General features: G+C 47.9%; 4 protein-coding genes across 4 annotated transcripts; 2 read left to right on the top strand and 2 right to left on the bottom strand.

Moving 5' to 3' along the window:
• Positions 1-95: 95 nt before the first annotated feature.
• LOC128720976 (DNA topoisomerase 3-beta) lies at positions 96-3,438 on the bottom strand. The gene is made up of 8 exons (XM_053814677.1): positions 3,348-3,438; positions 2,507-3,254; positions 2,310-2,438; positions 2,164-2,235; positions 1,488-2,082; positions 748-1,405; positions 556-683; positions 96-477 (listed from the first exon to the last, which is right to left on the bottom strand). Exons 1-8 carry the CDS (start codon positions 3,436-3,438, stop codon positions 325-327), a joined length of 2,574 nt encoding a protein of 857 aa, XP_053670652.1. The 3' UTR covers positions 96-324.
• Positions 3,439-3,904: 466 nt separating this feature from the next.
• On the top strand, positions 3,905-6,116 carry LOC128720977 (aldehyde dehydrogenase, mitochondrial). The gene is made up of 5 exons (XM_053814678.1): positions 3,905-4,017; positions 4,112-4,301; positions 4,390-4,538; positions 4,598-4,694; positions 4,763-6,116. Exons 2-5 carry the CDS (start codon positions 4,194-4,196, stop codon positions 5,954-5,956), a joined length of 1,548 nt encoding a protein of 515 aa, XP_053670653.1. The 5' UTR covers positions 3,905-4,017; positions 4,112-4,193; the 3' UTR covers positions 5,957-6,116.
• A 151-nt stretch (positions 6,117-6,267) lies between these two features.
• Positions 6,268-12,209, bottom strand: LOC128730256 (PDF receptor). The gene is made up of 11 exons (XM_053823292.1): positions 12,047-12,209; positions 11,860-11,967; positions 10,069-10,229; positions 9,708-9,811; positions 8,928-9,087; positions 8,272-8,492; positions 8,069-8,138; positions 7,711-7,980; positions 7,472-7,617; positions 7,150-7,406; positions 6,268-6,965 (listed from the first exon to the last, which is right to left on the bottom strand). Exons 1-10 carry the CDS (start codon positions 12,207-12,209, stop codon positions 7,202-7,204), a joined length of 1,608 nt encoding a protein of 535 aa, XP_053679267.1. The 3' UTR covers positions 6,268-6,965; positions 7,150-7,201.
• A 2,621-nt stretch (positions 12,210-14,830) lies between these two features.
• Positions 14,831-16,339, top strand: LOC128722263 (rRNA methyltransferase 3, mitochondrial). The gene is made up of 3 exons (XM_053816093.1): positions 14,831-15,568; positions 15,649-16,087; positions 16,159-16,339. The coding sequence occupies exons 1-3, from the start codon at positions 14,845-14,847 to the stop codon at positions 16,337-16,339; spliced, it is 1,344 nt and encodes a 447-aa protein (XP_053672068.1). The 5' UTR covers positions 14,831-14,844.
• Positions 16,340-19,357: the final 3,018 nt, after the last annotated feature.

Genomic DNA, 19,357 nt, shown 5'->3' with positions numbered 1-19,357 from the left:
CACAGTGCTCATTAACAGTATTAAACCGTTAACACAGTTTCTCTTATTTCATTTCGTTAACATTTCTCAGAGACTTTATTTTTAATGTTCTCTATTTTTTTCCGTGAAAAAAGATTACGGTTTGTTGGCTTGAAAAATGCCACAGTGCCTGGGGCTAGAAGCTATAAGGGAGTTGTATGATTTCACAAATCAAACGTAACCGGGTTTTTGTCGGGATGGTGATTTTCGGCAGGAGGAAAAATTCGTTGACTCCCGATTGTACCGATAGATCCGCGAGTCTCCCGAGTAAGTTCGAGTGGGATTGGATTTTGGATTTCAGCGACACTACACGAAGTAATTTGCCAGCTGCGTCATCTTGTCCTTGGGTTGTTTGCTCCTGCCACGACCTCCTTTGCCTCCCCTGCCACGGAAACCCCGACCACGGCCGCGACCGCCCGCATGGTTCCGGCGCATCTCAACCGCCTTGTGCTTTTCAACCTAAATGACCGTTAGAAAAAATACGAAACTAATGCGTAAGAAGGCAACAGAGCCAGGTTTGGATCGCGTAATAGTTACCAGAGGCATAAAATCAGCAAAACAAAAAATGCAACCCTTCTTCTCCGTCACCTCGTCCTTAAACGGAGACTTCTCCTGCTTGTACACGGCCGTCACCTGCTGGGCACCGCATTCTTCACACGAATCGGCTGAAATTGAACGAAGATTGAAGTAAGACTTTCCATCCTCGACAGCTGCAGCTGTCCGGCTTACCTTCCACAGTAACTTTCACCGCATCCGCGAAACAGTTGACGATGACATCGCACATGCCGTTACATACCAACCGCCACGTTTTCGGGGTCATCGTGCAATCAAGCACCAACACACCCCGCTCACACTCCATGCAGCTCGAAACACCCAACAAGGATACCGAATGTGCACAGGTCGGGTGCGGGCAGTTGTTGCACCCGGAGTTCTTCATCATATCCCTGAATGGAGGATGATTGTAGCAGTACGGGCAGAGCGGGTACGCCTTTCCCATCGCGCCATTCGTCCACGCTACCAGCTCAAAGTCGTCAAGCGGACACTTCAGTTCGCGGTACACCCGAATCGAACCCTTTATTGGCAGATTGTACGTCTCGTCGCACGTTGGGCAATGTAAGCGGGCTGGTTTCGATTGAATGTATTTCATGTAACGGCGACACTTGCCGCAGCGCGACAGTGCCTTACCGGACGAGCTGAGCGAGGAAAAGGTGGACTCAAACAGTATGTCCATGTTGCTGATGTTTTGCACGAAGTACAAGAACTTTAAACGGAATATTTCGACCGCGTGTTTCAACACCAACCGAAAGTCGGCGGAACCGTGTGCGATGAGATTCAGCTGTTGCTCCACGGCGGAACGCATCGTCGGCAGAACCAGCTCCGGATCGATCTGTGAATGAGTGATGCAAAAAAAAAACATTCGTTAATAACAAACAGCCCTAACTAAAACGCAAAGCCAGTTGAGGTCGTACCTTTTGGTAGCCGTGCACAAGCACGATGCCCAGATTCGTCGGTGTTAATGTGCGCCCGCTCCCGATCGCAACGTAATTACGTTGGCATATATTGTTGATGTGCACTGGAATGGAGGCGTCTGTGCCGATGCCATGCTTTTCCATCAGCGAGATCAGCTCCGATTCGGTCAGATAATCAGGAGGACCCGTCTGGCTTTCGACCAACCGTACGTCGCTGATCTTCACCTTATCATTGACCGCAAACTGGTGCACGAGCTCGTTTTTGCCAAAACTTTGCCACGTCATAACCTTCGTGAAACCGGGATCAATAAGCATGTTCGTGGTGGCCGTAAAGAGCTCACCACCGATGCGAAACTTGGTCGTGTGCGTGCGGTACTTCAGATCGCGCGAAATGGTACCGAGAAAGTGGCGGCAAATGTAATCGTACACGCGCCAACAATCGCTCTCCAGCTCATTGCGGGAGGCCAGCTTCATCGGTGTGATCGGTGGATGGTCACCGGCATCATTACCCTTCCGGGGGTGACTCATATCGCGTGAAATCGCTTTTGCTTCTTCCCCGAATTCCGCTGACGGTTGCAACATTCGTGCAACTCCACTGAAAGAGTCGAAAGAACAATTGCATCATAGAGATCAGTCAATGAACACATTCAGGAAAACAGAATAAGGATCTACATACTTCAGATCAAAGTTTGTTGGATACTGTGTGGTTTCCGTTCGAGGGTAACTGATGTATCCCCGGATGTAGAGTCTGCAAGAGAAGACAAACGTTTGATTGAAATGTTTGTAGAGCACACTTGCAAAAAAACAAGCCATCGTTCGTACTTTTCAGCAATTTGCATGGCCGTATGAGGACCTATGCCCAATCCTGCACTGGCAGCACGCATGAGTTCGACAGTATTTAGCGCCTGTGGACGTCCACGTGTCTGTTCCTTGGAGGTTACCGCTTCAACACTGTTCAGGGAACACGATAAAAGATTATCATTCCGGTCACACAAGTCGACAATAGTGTTGTGTCTTACATTGCTTCCTTTTGTTCCTTAACCTTATTCAGATATATACATGCCACCTCCTTCTCAAACACACGCACCCGGTGCCATTCGAGCTTCACTTCCGGACTTTCGCCCACTGTCACCTGCACGAACCAGAACGTTTCTGGTTTGAATGTTTGAATTTCGTCGTGGCGCTGGACGCAAAATCCTAGCGTCGGCGTTTGGCACGGACCGTACGATATAAGTGACGCGTCGAGGTCTGCGTATTTGTCCTGGAAGAACTTCGTTTGAAACCGGGTGAACGCACAACCAATGCGCAAATCGAGCTCTTGCCGTGCGTCGACGGACTTGGCCTCGTTTTCGTTCGGGTGAATTAGATTGTCCATCGCGTACTTGATGTCCTTTTCGGTGATGGCGGAAAACTTGGCGCGGTACGTAATCCTGTTCGAGTGCACGTTATGTATCGAATCGGACACGGCCGCCATCACTTCGTAGCAAATGTTCTCGCCCTCCTTGTCGCAATCGAGCCACAGGATGAGGTAGTCGCACCCGCGAGCCTCCTGTGACAGGAAGTATGGCATTCGCAGGGAAGGCGTGGATTCTTTCTTCTCAGTAGGACACGAGAACAGCTCCGCCGGGTCTACACGATCCCAAGAGTTGTACTTGCCCACAAATTCCAGTCCCATAATGTGCCCACACACGGACGTCATCTTGAAGCGTGTGGTTTCGCCCCGGAACTGACCCACCCATTCGTGCACCGAGCACGCGTTGTTGGAGCCTGTTTTTAAAGAGAAAACGTGGACATAAGCAGCGTGCCTGTCGGTAAAGATCCGCACATCGTATTGGTGGCAATTTGCATACCGCACAGTACCTTTCCGCACCGAACACTTCCCGTTGCTCAAGATGCTTGCCAGCGATGCCGCAAGCGATGGCTTCTCCGCCACCATCAGTGCGACCTTCATGATGCAGTAGATTGAGCGTCGCTTGTGGTGTAATACTTGTGATAGTTGTTTTGGATGTAAGTAATGACTTAAATCACGGAAGCCGCCTATACTTTAATCAAATAAATACAAATTCTGTGCGGCGTTTCGTCCGACACCTTTTTTCATTTTGACGTTAGGCAGCGTGTGACAGATTGATTACTCACAAATCGTATCGTTTGGCAGGGCTGCTTCCAATGTCTGGCATTGTGCGATCATAAGGAATTTAAAACATTATAACCCAATAAACTACGCAATTGGAATTGCTGATTGTTTTTCTCTCATTGGCCTAAATAAATCTGGTCATAAATTACAAAAATAGCATTACGATTGTAAAACTAACCTCGTTAAACGCTTGCGAAAACAAGCGGTGTGTCTGCGATGCTTAAGTTATTTTTGCCGGTCAATGTTGTTCCGTGTGAGTGAAACAGGCTAAACCTGCCGCCATCGTTTATTACGCGGTTGCTGTACGTTTTCTTGATTAATTGCAAGATTTTCTTTGCATACAAATTACTTCCCCGGTCGTTAAACGTAAGCAAGATCAATCAAGCACTGTACCAAGTACGTAAAATTCTTGTCAGAGAAACTCTGCCATTAATACGCGACTTATTCCGCAAACAGCACATAACGTTCGTAGGTCATTCTTATCATCCAGCAGGGAAGGAGATAAAGCCGAACAACTGATTTGAGCAACTGCTTTCGGTCATTGTTTAATTAACTGCCCGTGTGTGCACACAATGCATCGTTTGGTGAAGTCATCTAGCGTTCTGCGTGCCCTTGCGACGTCCGCCAGGAACTACTCGGTGCCGGCTCCCAAATCTTCGCCCGAGATTCTCTATACCGGTGTAGGTGTTTTGGGATGCCATTCCGGGCGGTCATCGGGACGGGTCGGTGCAATGCCGAGGCTATAACTGGTTTCATCCTTATCGGCAGATTTTTATCAACAATGAGTGGCACAAAAGCTCCACCGGAAAGACCTTTCCCACGATCAACCCGTCGAATGAGCAAGTGATCGCGGAGATTCAGCAGGGCACGAAAGCGGACATCGATCAAGCGGTTGTGGCGGCGAGAGATGCCTTCCGGTGAGACTTCTGCTAAACACACAGTTATGATCGAATATTAACCGCTCATTCATTGTTAGCCTCGGTTCGCCATGGCGCCGCATGGACGCTTCGAAGCGTGGACAGCTGTTGTATCGACTGGCTGATTTGATGGAACGCGATCAGGTGTATCTGGCGGTGCGTAGTAGAAGTGAACGTGAAATTTAATAGACATCATTGAGACCGAATTCTACTTTTGCTTCCAGAGCCTGGAGACGCTGGATAATGGCAAGCCGTACTTCATGTCGTACAACGTCGATGTACCGATGGCCATCAACAACCTGCGCTACTACGCTGGCTGGGCCGATAAGAACCACGGTAAGGTTATACCGATGGATGGGGAGTTTTTCGTGTACACCCGCCACGAACCGGTCGGTGTTTGCGGACAGATCATCCCATGGAACTTCCCGATCCTGATGGCGGCTTGGAAGTTCGGTCCGGCGCTGGCTACCGGCAACACGATCATTTTGAAACCGGCCGAGCAGACCTCACTGACGGCGCTGTACTTGGCGCAACTGGCGAAAGAGGCCGGATTCCCGCCCGGTGTGATTAACGTCGTGCCCGGATACGGTGATGCTGGAGCCGCACTCGTCGATCACCATGACGTAGACAAGGTGGCGTTTACCGGTTCCACGGAAGTGGGCAAGAAGATCCAACAGGGCTCGGGGTTGAGCAACCTAAAGCGTACGACGCTCGAGCTGGGTGGTAAAAGCCCCAACATCATTCTGGCCGATGCGGATATGAAACACGCCGTGGAAACGTCACACTTCGGGCTGTTCTTCAACATGGGCCAGTGCTGTTGCGCCGGATCGCGCACATTCATCGAGGACAAGATCTACGACGAGTTTGTGGAACGAAGCGCAGAGCGGGCAAAGAAACGCACCGTGGGCAATCCGTTCGATTTGACCACCGAGCATGGACCGCAGGTTGATCGCGATCAGTACGACAAAATCCTCGGATTGATCGACACCGGCAAGAAGCAGGGTGCGCGTTTAGTGGCGGGTGGTGAAAAGGTGCAGGACCTGCCCGGCTACTTCATCCAGCCGACCGTGTTCGCGGACGTGCAGGATGATATGACGATCGCGAAGGAGGAAATCTTCGGTCCCGTGCAGCAGCTGATTCGCTTCAAGTCGCTGGACGAGGTAATTGAGCGTGCGAACAAGACCGATTACGGTCTCGCGGCGGCCGTGTTCTCGAAGGACATCGACAAGGTGAACTATCTGGTGCAGGGATTGCGCGCTGGTACGGTGTGGGTAAACACATACAACGTGCTGTCGGCGCAGGCACCGTTCGGTGGGTACAAAATGTCCGGCCATGGGCGTGAAAACGGCGAGTACGGGCTGCAGGCGTACACGGAAGTGAAGAGCGTCATCACCCGGATTCCAGTGAAGAATTCGTAAAAGCCACGTAACAAATGTCCACATAGTGGATCACCGGTTCAGGGAAGTTTCTTTTTAGGAAACGTACACGCACACAAAGAGCTAGAATATCCTTAAAACAATACAGCATCACGTGTTTGTCAAACAATTCCGTATCATATGTTTTTGAATGTCGTTTTTCCTGTTTGTTCAATAAAGTTATTTACACCAACGCGTCGTTCTTGCTTTAATCGCATAAGAAAAGAACCAATAAAAAGAACTCTTCGTCAAACGGTTCACCAACGGCGAGCATGGAACAGTAATGTATAGCGTTTTCTATAAAAACGGACAACATTGCGTTTATTGGAGCGTTAAGACTTGACTCTTACACGTACATAAATTAATCTAAGTTGCGTTGCCAAATTCGTCGATGCGTAGTAGTTTGGTTTACTGTGCTGCCTTAATTTTTTTTTTGGTATCCTGTTCTTCAACTCCCTTCCAGGCGTTACACGCTATAACAGTTACGAAATTGACTTAAACAATAAAACAATCGACATCATAAATATCTCCGACACACATGCACACCCGTTAGCTGGTAAAATGTTTCATTTATGCATATGCAACGGGCAAGCAACGTACGTTAAAAGTGTTCTCTTTTGCCTTATTTACTCTATACCTTTACTCTATCTATCTATCCACCCGCGCCACCTCAAATCTAGACCGCACACTGTATATCTTAGTCGTTTTCTTTACGATCGCGTAATAATTTGATACGTTTCCGTTTCCCTTGGTCCGCCAGCCAAGCGGATGTAACTTTTTTAAAAATAGCATTTCTGTAACAGGCGCAGTGAATATAAAACCATTACGCGTTATTGTTGTCCCTGCCAGCTTGGCTCCTGCTGAAAAGTGGTTCGATTTGGTGCGGCTACCCTGATAGTTGTTGCCGGTTCCGAGGATCCGTGATCGTCGGATAAAGCTCTACTTGTTTCTTATAGTCTCTTGGATCGGTGTACATCGAACGTGCGCCACCAGCTGCCATCACACGCTGGTTCTGGAAGGAAGAGCGATCGTGAAGATTAGCTGGATTTGTGTGTGTGTGCACGATAAATGATGAGATAAAATGGTGAACATGATAAATGAAAAACGATAAAGTTAGCTTTGTATGAATTTGGTTAATGTTGGTTTAAATGTTTTTTTTTTCTCACTCAAATCAATCGATGAAACAGAATACGTACAAAGACATACGGAAACCAAAAGAAAAGAAAAAGAGAACGACAACGCAAGCCACTAGTCGGAAATATCGAATACAACTGACTCAGGTGGGGCCGGTTCCGGTGCGGACGGGTTGGTATGTTTTTGTACTAGGAAGCAGCGGCCAAACCAGCCCCCGCGGAAACCACCCCCATTGTTGGCCGCGCCACCACCCCCATTGGCGGTGTGGTTGTTGGCACCGAGCAGGCTGTTGTTGGCGGCGGTGTTGCGGTTGGTGTTTCTGCAAGATACAGTCAGGTCAGACATGGCCAAAGCATAACCGTAGGAACTCGCTCGGACGCGTACCGGTTTGATTCACCCGCGTTCGGTGCCTCGTTGACCGGAGCCGTAGGATAACCGGCGGAAAACAGCGACTGCCGGCGAACTGCCCAATCGTGGTGTCCTCGCAGGGACAGATACACGCTGATGCTCTTCATGAGGGCCGTGCGAACCTGCGAATTGTTGGGGGGACGAATTGATGTTGGTAAAAAGCGTTAAGCCCAAAATAATCGCTAGTCCACTCGGAGAAAACCCGGAAAGCTCACCTCGCCGTTTAGGAAGCAGTAGAGCAGCGCGATGAAAAACCCTTGAAAGGACACGAGAAAGTGCGTCACGTACGACCAGATGGCGAACTCGAGCACCGTCTTATCGAGCGGTGCTTCCGTCATGTTGAGTATGTTGGTGATTCCTAGTAATGGCACAAGGACGACCGCCGCTCGGACCGCCTTGCGGGCTTGCTCCACGTCGCTGGTGTGGCTTTGGCGTAGCTTCACGATCAATACTCTTATGATATTTAGTAAAAATATGAAATTCAACTGTATCAACGGAGAGAGAGAGAGAGTGGGTGTAAAAGTACATGAAAAATAACGCTGTGATTGTTGAGCCACCATGGTTAAGATTTACCACGACTACTGCTAGTCTTGGACCTTCCAAAATCCAGTAATAAGGCGTCAAGTTGTAACCCCACCAGCATCTGGAATAGAATTGTATGAAAGATGGTGCTGCAAATCGTCCGAAATCCGCCACAACACATGAACAAATCGTTACCGACGGCCACCCAAACCCCGTTGGCATGTGCCGTCCAGGACATTCTGGTGTCTACTTACTTTTGCTGCCGGATGTACTGGGCCGTTGTAACCGCCCAGATGATGGTCAGCAGGAGTGGGCCACCCCAGCCGACGGCGGCATAAAGCGTGTGCGGAAACCTTCCTTGAAATACTGTAACCGTTACTACGTTGTGTAAATATAGCCCCTCTATAAACATCCACATAAACATGCAGGTCCTGGCGTACTCCAGCAGCACGTACGACGCTTCGCACAGGAATGACTGCCTCGCGTGTGAGACCAAGGATCCAGGACCAATAAAAAAAAGAGAGAGCAAAAGAAAGGAGAAAGGCAAACAAAAAAAAAACATAAAACCAAAAAAATTATTCATGTATCAATACAAGTGATTATGCCGTTTGATCGTCCGTATCTTTGGAATCCTCTTCCATCTCGAAGTCACACCAAATTTGCATAGCAAACAAGCGCCAGCTCACCGGCGAAAGGCCACGAAGATCCTTCGCGAAAGGCTGGTGAGCATTGCACTTGTGCCGCTTCGTCTTAGCCTTTCCGGGCTTTCGGGGGTTGCTCGAGTGTTTGGTTCCCGAGCGAACGTGCATTGCCCACCACGCATTGGTACGCTAAATATTTGCACACAACCATGCGCATCCGGTCCAGCAAGGATGCTGGCCGGATGTCACGTTTTTTTGTTGTTGCTTACCGTGTTATCGATCCCCTGGCGGGAGCTTGCGTTGCCGAACTTCTTGCTGCCGCTGCGAATGATCGCTTGGTCGATGTATAACGTCAGGCGGATCACCACCTGTATCACCATGGCAACGAACAGGTTCTTGTGTATGCGCGTCCGATTGTTCCGGAGGCCACTGAGGACGGTACGCAAGTGAGGAATCATTCATCACACAATTCGGTATACAGATTTTGTAGAATACGATAAATCGCGTCCTAAGGATAGACACCTACAACTTTAAGCTCGTCTGGATCCGGTGCTTGACCAAGAAAGTGGTTTGCAATCACATTTGTAAAAAAAAGGATGGGCATTTTTGAAGATAGCTTTATCTCTATGACGGTATCATGCGATAAAAGCATGTGTTCGGTAGCTCACACACGAGTTTATTCCCATTGTAATTGGATTAAATTGGATTAAAACATTCGGCATGCCCATGCGAACGGTTTGCTTACGATGCGAAACGCAACGGGCCCAACTAACGATTGGCAAATGTATCAAAGGACGAAAGGATAACCGATTATTACGGGCTGCAAGCATGCCGCATATTGACGCACGGGTTCAAAGCATCTTCCGAGACTCGTTCGAAGTTGTAGGTGTCTATTTCTGCGTTCACCAGCCCGATGAAAGGGACCATAGATTTAATCTCGTTTGCTCGCCGGTCCTGGGTTGGCCATTTGGCCAAACAGCGGAACAGCTCCCAGCGGTGACATTCGAAGCCCGGCGTTAACCCAAAACCCCGATGATTTGATTACTTACCGAAATTTGCAAAATATAACCAAGGATATAATTAGTGCTACGAGCGAAAGACTAAATCCTACGAGTTCCAGCATGCGCGTTCGCTCGGCGATGTCAAATTTGATCTGCAACGGAATTCGAAGGATTATCCTTTGTTTGTTCACACTTGATAGCGAGTATTTTGTTTTTTTTTTGTTATTCGAGAACGCCGTGCAGGCGTTTGGGAATCAAGCAACAAGGTGGGTGGGATAAGTTTGTTTTTGTGATGCGTTTTTTTTGCTGTTGTTCGTCTTGTGTGCTTTGTTTTAAAGGGTAAGGAAAAGACTCGTCTTGTGTGTTTTTCGCGTGCCGGTTTGTCCACCAAAAAATTGGTCACACATACGTTTACATCGTCGATGTTGCCGCTGGAGTAAAGCTTTCTAAACAGTTGTTTAGCTTCCGCGTTGTAGCAGGGTGTGTAGTTGGTCCAACCGACTGGGGACGGCGTGGTGCCCGGTTTGCTTTCCCACTGCCCCTCGGCGCTGCATCGTCGTTCGGCAAACTCTTCCCGGGCGAAGCGGTCAGGAACGGAGCATGGAATGAAAATGGGAAACAGAAGCATTACGATTGCATAATGGCGTTTTGGAAAACTATACGTGCGGTGTTGCGGACATAACCGGTACCGGTAAGTTGTTACCGGTAAACCTTCTCTCTCACTCTCTCTCTCTCTCTCTCTCTCTCTCTCTCTCTATTTGAGCACCTTGGAAGTGACAAAGATTTTTCGACCAGAATATCGAGTGGCGTCATATTCGTTCTTGCGCATTCACCTGAACATCCTCGCCCACCGAAAAAGGAAGCAATGATTATTATCAGGACTTACACCCCATTACGTAAGGATATTTCCACCGCGGGCTTTCCCCACTCTGCATCGTCACCCGCTCGATGGTGCGATACTGTTTCACGACATTCAATTAAAACGCCTCCAGATGAGGGCTTACGGTTTACGTAAGCCTTTAACCGTAACGATAATGCTTACCATAACAGCTTAAGAGATAACGGGAGCGCTGCCACGGCTGCCAGTGTAACGCACCTACGCGTTCTCGTTCCAGCTAATAAGGCAATATACCACCGTGGCACCGTGTTACCTCCAAAAATGTTCGATTTTGCACCAGGCGCGCGCAGGGAACGTAATGACCGTGATGGGCTTATTATGGGGCAGCGAATAGGTTGAGGTTGATGTTAGGAAAAATCCGATCCCCGGTACCGTACGGGGTGGCGACAGAAACCCGGTCCGGGGTGTTGCACAATGCACAAAAGCCTCCAACTCCAGCATCCAGTTGGCATTGTCACGCAATCTGGCACCCGGGACCGGGAGCCTGAACCGACGACCGTACCGAACATGTGTACCGTACCGTGGACGGAGACAATGCAACGAAACGACACAGGCAACAGGTGGCTTGGTGCCGTGGTTACACAACTCACCCTCCCTGGTGGTACACAGGGGCGTAAGGATTCCCCGGAAAGCCCTCGAGTGATATCCTTTTTTTTTTATTTTGCACAAAAACGGGAGCCCCGGCGGCTGTGTATCAGACAAAGTGATTACGTCGAAAAACCCCCGTCGAAAGCGCTAAAGCGTGCCACATCGCTCGAGCTTCTCGCACTGCCCGCCAGAGGGCGCTTGGTTCGCGATTCGGCCGTACGGCGAGTCCTTGCGGTTGAGGCAAACAATCGTGAGGGCTAATCTTCGAAAGACCTTTCTAGAGTGAGCTCGGTGGGTTGGTTTTTTTCCCCACCCCCCCTGCTTTGCGTGCGTTATTGCGAGCTATTTTCATACATTCGTATTTTTGGCAAACGCCCGTCATACGAGCGCCCGCGTACGATAATGATGCAGTGAAACGGCACGAGGCAGGTCGGATTGCAAATAAGCAGGTCTGCGAACGGGTGAATACGGGAATTAATGTACTTAGCGTATTATGCCACACGAGCACCGGCCGGGGCTGCTGGATTTTGGGGAGTAAACATTGCAACGGCACAAAGCACTCGGAAGGATAACGATTGTAAACCGCAGGATCAACGAGATCGTCGCGTTCAAGGGTCCTAGGTTCTCCTCGCCAGTTCAATCGTATCGAGAGCTTAAGCGGAAATGGATACAAAAAAACCACGACACAGGTCGCGTTGATGAGGTGACACTTACTTGTGGTATCGACTCCGTGTGCTGGAGGGCATCGCTGGCTTATTGTCAAATTGGCCGCCGTCGGTGGCCAGCACAGTACGTTGTCCCAGGTCCAGTTGCAGTAAGGAACTGAAGCGGTCAGAAGGTGGGCATTAGAAGACTCCTCAAATGGGGGGAAGAGCATTCCTTAGGGTCAGGTTCGACCTACCTGTGTTTGGTATAACGAACTCTTCATACTTAAGGGCACATGAGTCAAGCGTTGTGTTGATGAACAGCTGCGTCCCATCACTGCTGCCGTTGGTGGTTCCGGCACCGGCAACAGCAGCAGCAGCAGCAGCGACAGTAGAAGGGCCACCGATTATTGACACCATGGCGGACCATATCTTGGCGAGCTTTTTGGAGTGCGATTTCGTTCGTTCGCTTTGCAGGCGGTCGGTGTAGTTCAGGTTGTACTTCAGTGTTGGCTCGGTGCACTTGAGGTATAGCGTGGTCGTCGTAGTGTACTGCTTCGTTCCGTTTGTTACTTCAGCGTTCTCTTCGGTTTGGTCGGCTTGCGGGATGATCCTTGCGGGCGCAAGAGAGAAGATAAGAGCGAAACGAATCGTTAGCTTCATGACGGTGGTGATGATTTGATACCGATGCCTTGCGTGCGGTGAGCACTTTTTGTGGTTTTGCAACATTTAAATCCATTTCGCAATCCTTGCTGACCCTCTGGAGCTGAGGTACCACGAGTAGGGCGGGAAAATGTGCGAGTAACTGGCCTCGTTTGTCGATTGCTGGTGGGTGGAAGTGAAAGTTGTCAGCCCATTTTCAGGCGCAAACACGCAAAGGCGAAGCGAGAAATAGCGGGCGTGGAAGAGATTGCACACCCACAAGAAAAAAAAAGAAAGGATGCTGCAAACAAACCTGGCTCCTGGCGTATCTTGCCGTGGCCTTTTGTGGTAAGTCCATCCGTTAGCCAAGCCGACCGTGGTGTGTGGCCTTTCAGATTGACTGGTTGCTAACAATGGTTCGGTTGCTCCGTGCGCGTGGCCGACCGCCCCAGCCGACCGGCCCCAAGAAAGAAGAAAGACCCGGCGGATGAATAATATTATGGAGAGAGGATAATGAAACTGCACAAGAAGCACCCGAGCGGGTGGAGAAACTGCGAAATCAGGGCTTTTTGAAGTATGATTTCAAGTGTCATCAACAGTTGCTATTATACTCCCCGCTGGCGGGTACAAGGACCTGCCCGCCCCAATTGAAATCGCCCGGCGACGCGAGACGAGTCCGTGCAAGGACGCGAAGCTCGGTTTCGACGGCGGACGGCGACGAAAGCGTGGAAGAACTTGAGAAAAATACTTCTTTAATCAATAGTTTCCTGCCTGGCAGTGTACGCGGCACTGCGGTTTTAGGCGATGGAGGCGCCTGGTCTTTATTGGCATTGAAGCGAGCGCGAAACGTGCCCCAGCAAATGACAAAGTGATTTGTTCGTACGCTGGGCGGACAAAATGAAACTCTTTTTTTGCGAAGGATGTCACGCTACAAAATTTACTATAAAATGTGGCACGTTATGCAGCGCCAAGTGAGTTTAACGCATTTTCACAAATTTTCCGGACCGACCACCTCGACGTCGTCGTCATTCATGCTTGTGTCGCGTTCATTCATGGCCCCAGCTCATTGAACGTAAAACTGTCCTTGTCAGCGAGAAATGAGCGGTGAAAAGCTCATTAACCATGAGCTAGACACATAAGTACTTTATGGCTGTTCCTTTTTTCTTTTGCTGTTGTTACAGCGGCGGCTGCGGTACTCGTTGCTGCTGCGGGCTCATCTCAATTGATTATCGATGGGCAGCTTAAAATGAGCATGTTCATGTCGAAGTATGCCATGCCAGCCTCGATGCGAATCCATGCGGCCGTTGGAAGGGCGAAAAATGAAACTTCCCTGAACTGTTTGTGTATTGGGCGGAAGGAACGCGTTGAGTAACGAAAATATGACTAATAATTGAACATTGTAGCTGTTAAAGCGTATTAAATGTACTCTGTTTAACAGTACATAACTGTCCATGAACATGTTTAGATAATTATTCAATCGAGCAATACAATAATATAGTATACAAGTCATTTATATTTTGTAACATTGTGCGATAATACGGATTTGAAAATTGTGTGTTTTTTTTAAGTTATATTGTATAACATTTTGTCGCTTATGTCTTATAGTTTTACCATTAACGTGAATATTTGAAAGTGTAAATAAATCAGCATATAAAACTCATCACTTCAGGGATCAAGGACATAAAAGTTTATTGTTTAGTATTTGCTGATCATTTGAACAAACAACGCTGTAATCTGTATTTCTCTTTCCTATCTGTAATTTAGAAACATCGACTCTTAAACAGTAATAGGCGTTTCAGAAAACAGCAAATTTTTGATTTGCAATTGCTAAGGAGATGAAAAAACTTATAAATCATGTTCTGCGCTAGCACGGATAGACCTAGCTACTTTTGTAATAAAATGATGCATAACACGTTGTTCTTCATTTATCTCCCTGATTAACCCAGAAACTTTTTTAAATTGTGCTACCGGCACCAATTCTAATAAATTTTTCAGTCAAGCTTTGGCAGGATTCTGAGAAGGGCTCAACCTTTGTTAGCAATATCGTAAGATCAAGCTGTGGAGATCAAGTTGTGGAGATTCATTAAAATGTTCAACAGCATTTAAATGCTACTTACGTCTCGCAAGCGACGAGTAGATTCAAGGGACCATTAGTTTGCATTTTCATGGTTAACGATGTTGGTGCAGCGTGTTTGCCAAAAACTTTTTAAACGAATGAAATGCATTTTGTTTGTACCTTTCATAACGGATTTAATTCCTCTGTGCATTCGGATCGGAGCAAAACTAGGGCTCGCCGTGCCATCACTACTTTGAAGGGTGCAAAACAAACCATATGTTTTTGACAGCTCTCACGCACGTGCGGCGTTGTTTACGTTTTGCTTTCATACGTGCACGTTCAACCGGGACGCCAAAAATGATTCGCACGTGGAATGTGGTGCGATTTTGTGCAAAAACAGCTAGCAGCACCGTACAATGTCGCCGGGAGTTCAGTGTGGTGCGTAGTGTGCAACAAAGGCTGTCTTCCGCTCTGCTGGTACCACGTGGTTCACGAACAGTCGACTCATCAGCTGCTTCGGAGTCCTCTGTGTTGGACGCTACGGAAGAGCTTGCCGCCGAAGACGAGCTGCTGAACAATCAGAGAAACATACCTAATTTGAAGGTGAGGCAGCTGCTGAAAGATGTCCCGAAAAAAAAGTTTCAGCACGACAAAGTCCCACACAACGAGAACAGGAAGATACCAAAGCCGGCACACAAGCAAACAGACATCGAGAAAGACACACTGCGAATCGTACAGCATCGCTACCAGGATCCGTGCGCATCAGAGGATCGGTTTGACAAAAATTTAAAACTACGCTACACGCTGCTGCAGTCCAACGACGACCGGTACCGTGATTTACAGTCGCTGATGGGTTCTCGGAAAAAGCGCGAACGCGAAAAGCTCCTGGTACTGGAAGGAAGGCGGCTCATAATGGACGGCTACGGTGCCGGTTTACGCCTTGAAGCGATTGTAACGAGCGACTTAAAGCTGCTGGCGGAGCTCACCTGGAAGCCAAAGCCAAAAAACTGTCCCACTTTTCTCGTCAACCGGCAAACCATGCTGGAATGGTCCTCGTTGACTACCAGCCCGGGGCTAATAGGTGAGCGAATTGTTTCGTGTTTTGTTCTACGGAATCAGCTGATCATAATTGTTCGTATTCTTTGTTTTGTTTCGTTAAAGGCGTCTTTGCCGAGCCACCCAACCTGACCGATTTAATCACCCGAAACGCGCAGGGCAGCAAACGACTTCCGGTGACGGTGGTTTGCGACAACATTCGCGAACCGAACAATTTGGGCAGCGTAATACGTAGCTGTGCGGCGGTATCGGTGCAGGAAGTAATCTTGCTGAAAGGCTGCGCTCATCCGTGGGATTTGAAATGCTTACGCGGTGGTGCCGGTGCACACTTTCGCGTTCCCGTTCATGGTCCGTTGGAACCGTACCAGCTGCCGGAATACTCGCGCGCCGGATCTATTTATGTGATTGCCGATAATAAGAAACCGAACGACGAACGGCATGGGTTCCGGTGGCGGCATTACGACCAGATCGATTACGGAAATGCCGAGCACGTGGTGCTGGTAATTGGTGGCGAAACGTACGGCGTTAGCGATGACACAAGAACGTATGTTAATGTGCTTTCTATCGTAATGCAGCTTGGGCAATACATTATCTTTACTGTTGTTTTGCTTTCAGCCTGGTACACGAGCTTACTCAGACAGAGAACAAGCAAATGACCGATCAAGCTTTCGTGGCACACATTCCACTCTCGAACGGTGTCGAAAGTCTAAATACGGCATCGGCGTTGAGTGTTCTACTTTACGAAATGAGACGATCACTGGTGCATCTGAGGCAGGATGATAAGGAGACGAATTGAGAGCCATTCAAGTATGAACTTTTTCAGAAATATGAATAGTTTGGTAGTAAATATTTATCGTATTTTAGAACGGAATAAAAACGGTTTTTTTAACTTATTGCGAGAAAGAAACTCATTAATTTACCTTTGAGTCGTGTAATTAATGAAATAGTTTTTGGAAAATTTTAATAATATGGACTAATGTATAACAAATCATTCAGCTTTTGAAAATTATTTATTTATAATCTATCTGAATCCCCGAGCATCGGCGTAGTATTCAGAGTATCATTTATAAAATTCCATAAACCGTAAAGCACCTCTGTACTAAATGTTCAGCTCACAAAACTTTCGCAAAAAAAACTTCATGGCCAACTCGGATTCACGGCACAATTTTGTTGCACTTCAATTCGGCTACAGCAAATGGTGTTTTGTGAAATTGGCTTTGAAGCGCCCTGTCGAAAGTATTGGCGCCGCTGACGGGATGAAAAACAAACATTTATCAATCTGCCATTGCACGGCTTGGCTGTCGGTAGTGATTTGTTTTGCTGAGAACGGTTCGAGCACAAAAACAGTTCGATAACAAAAATGTAACGACCGGGATGACCTCTTATGGCACCCGCGTGGGACGGCATACGATGAACGGATTCTGTCATCCTGTCACCAACTGTGCTTGTCGGGCAATTTTCGTGCAAATATATTGCACAATAGCAAGGAAGTGATCCGGAACATCGAAAATCCCACTCACTAAATGGTATTATAATACAAAACATGCTAAACTAGAGTTTTTACTTTTCATTATAGGTTTATCAGCATTCTTGGAGGAGACTATTTTATGCTCTGATCGTATGCTTTAAAATGGGATAAGAGCTTTTAACACCCACACTATACGCACCACCCGTTTTTGGGGAACCCACCCAGTACGAGCCAGCTTACCGTCGTTAGCTTTATCAGAGCACGGTTAATGGTGGTTTGAACGGTTGATTTTCAATTAGCATATCGTTAGCTGAGTTTCTTCAAAAGGTGTGTATGCTTTCTACGTTACAAAATTGGTAAAATCATGACCATTTTTAACCATGTGCTAACCTCGGCAAAAACGTTTACAGCACAATTTTACACGCGCCGTAGTGCTATGATTAAACTCCCACGCTGAATATTTCTAGACCGCGACGGAAAGAAACGTAAATGTGATTAACAATTCAAATGATTAAAACCGCTCCGAGCCGTTCTCGTTTTGTGCGCTTCGCAGATATTGTGCATTTCAGTGCTTGACTTTAGCTAACCTAATGTCTAATGTCTTTAGCTCATCCACGGGGATGATTCGTCGAAAAGATGCTAACTAACCTAAAAATCCGTTCATTCGCACTCATCAACACGATTGCAACGGAGGGAATTTTAATGCCTGCCAGTCGAGCTTTTTCAACCACACGCGTGTGTTGGCCAACTCGTATGTGAAGAATGCTGTTCATTACATTCGGTTAGCGGGAAAATGGTTATAAAAGAGAATTCTTGCCGGCGCATCAATCAATCAATAGCGATTGATGGAGCTGCATGAGCATTTCAAAAGCTCGAAAGAATGTGGAATTTTTTGTTTGAAAAATGCGTAAACAACAGCGAGCGTTTCGGGTTGCGGTAATTACTTTTTATCAAGATAACTCAGCGTATCCATTGCATTCTGTCGTTTGAATGGTACATTCTAAAAGCTCCCCAATTTAAATGTTAAAAATAAATACTCTTCATTTCTTTTGTCAGCCTCCAAGGGACCGCTCACAGTGCAGGTTTAACTGATACGAATTTGTGCTTGATGGGTTCCAATTTTTGCAATGCACTAGAATGGTGCAATTTTGGGAAAGCTCTCTCGTAGGTGCAGCAGATGAGCCACGATCGATCGAGGTTATGACTGTGCGATATGCCTGCCAAATGTCGCTTGCTCGTAGCTGGTGGGAATAAATGGCCTCCCAGGTGGGAAATGCTCTATCCAATGAATTTAAGATGTACCTGCTACTACTCGTCTAATTACTTCCGTTCGCGGTTAGACATTTCTCGTGTTGTTTGGAAACTTCTAGCTTAATACATCGGTTAGAACACCAAAGGAACACTTTGTGGATTTTTGTTTTACCCGTTGGAACGAGTAGGGTTGTTTAATATCAACTCCATGAACAACATGAACCTCATCGATCGAAGACAGTACAATTTTGCTGAACCTTCGCATCCATCACCGTGGGAGAACATGTTGCGGCTGGTCTTTCCATAGCACCGATTCTTCAAGCCCGACCCTGTGCTCGATCATTTCGTTCCTTTTAGCTCCACAACCCACCCGACGTCGGGTTGGACGTGAAAAACAATATATCCTATTTCTACGCTAGCCTACGCACCAAAGTGAAAAGTTCGTAACAAATCTTTGCCCCTAAAATCGACCGCCTCCGCCCCCAGGGCTGGCGTATCGAGCGAGCTTTCAGCGCTCATCTGTGGTTTGGAGGATGAGAAAGTGCTATTTCGCCACCGATAAATTCCCTCACGGTTGCGCCTATTTGCTTGAGCCATAAACATTTGCCATCGCGGGGCCACTCCGGATCGTCTTGTCTGCCACGGCCCTTCCGCCTTAGGCGTTCAACACGGACACAGGCTCCGACGGAGGGTGCTACATTTTGCCACATTCGCGTGCCAACTCAGTGAGTCAGGTCCGCAAAATGCGATAAACATTCGCCAATCGTATCGAATGCGCGGTTTTCCCTCCCAACCCCACCACAGCTCATTTCTGCAAAAACCCGCGTTTGACGGACGCGTGACCGGTTTCGGACCGCGTGTAAACAAATGCCACCTTCCTGTCGACCGGAAAAACACTTGAAATTGATTGCAGCCAGGCGGTGTTTGGTAGCATCAACACCTCGGGGCGCGAAACGCAAACACACCCTCACGGTCTGACAGGGAACGGCACTTTTCAACCATCTCCGACGAGGGCCGTTCCGGTGCGTTTCCGCAGCCCACTCCTGTGCGGGCGTGAATGAAGCTGTAAAAACCGTCAAAAAGGGCACCGGCGAT

This window comes from Anopheles nili, chromosome 2 (genome assembly GCF_943737925.1).
Source record: "Anopheles nili chromosome 2, idAnoNiliSN_F5_01, whole genome shotgun sequence".
Classification (NCBI taxonomy): domain Eukaryota; kingdom Metazoa; phylum Arthropoda; class Insecta; order Diptera; family Culicidae; genus Anopheles; species Anopheles nili.
Note: the sequence above shows the minus strand (reverse complement) of the source record. Positions and strands in the feature narration are given on the sequence as shown.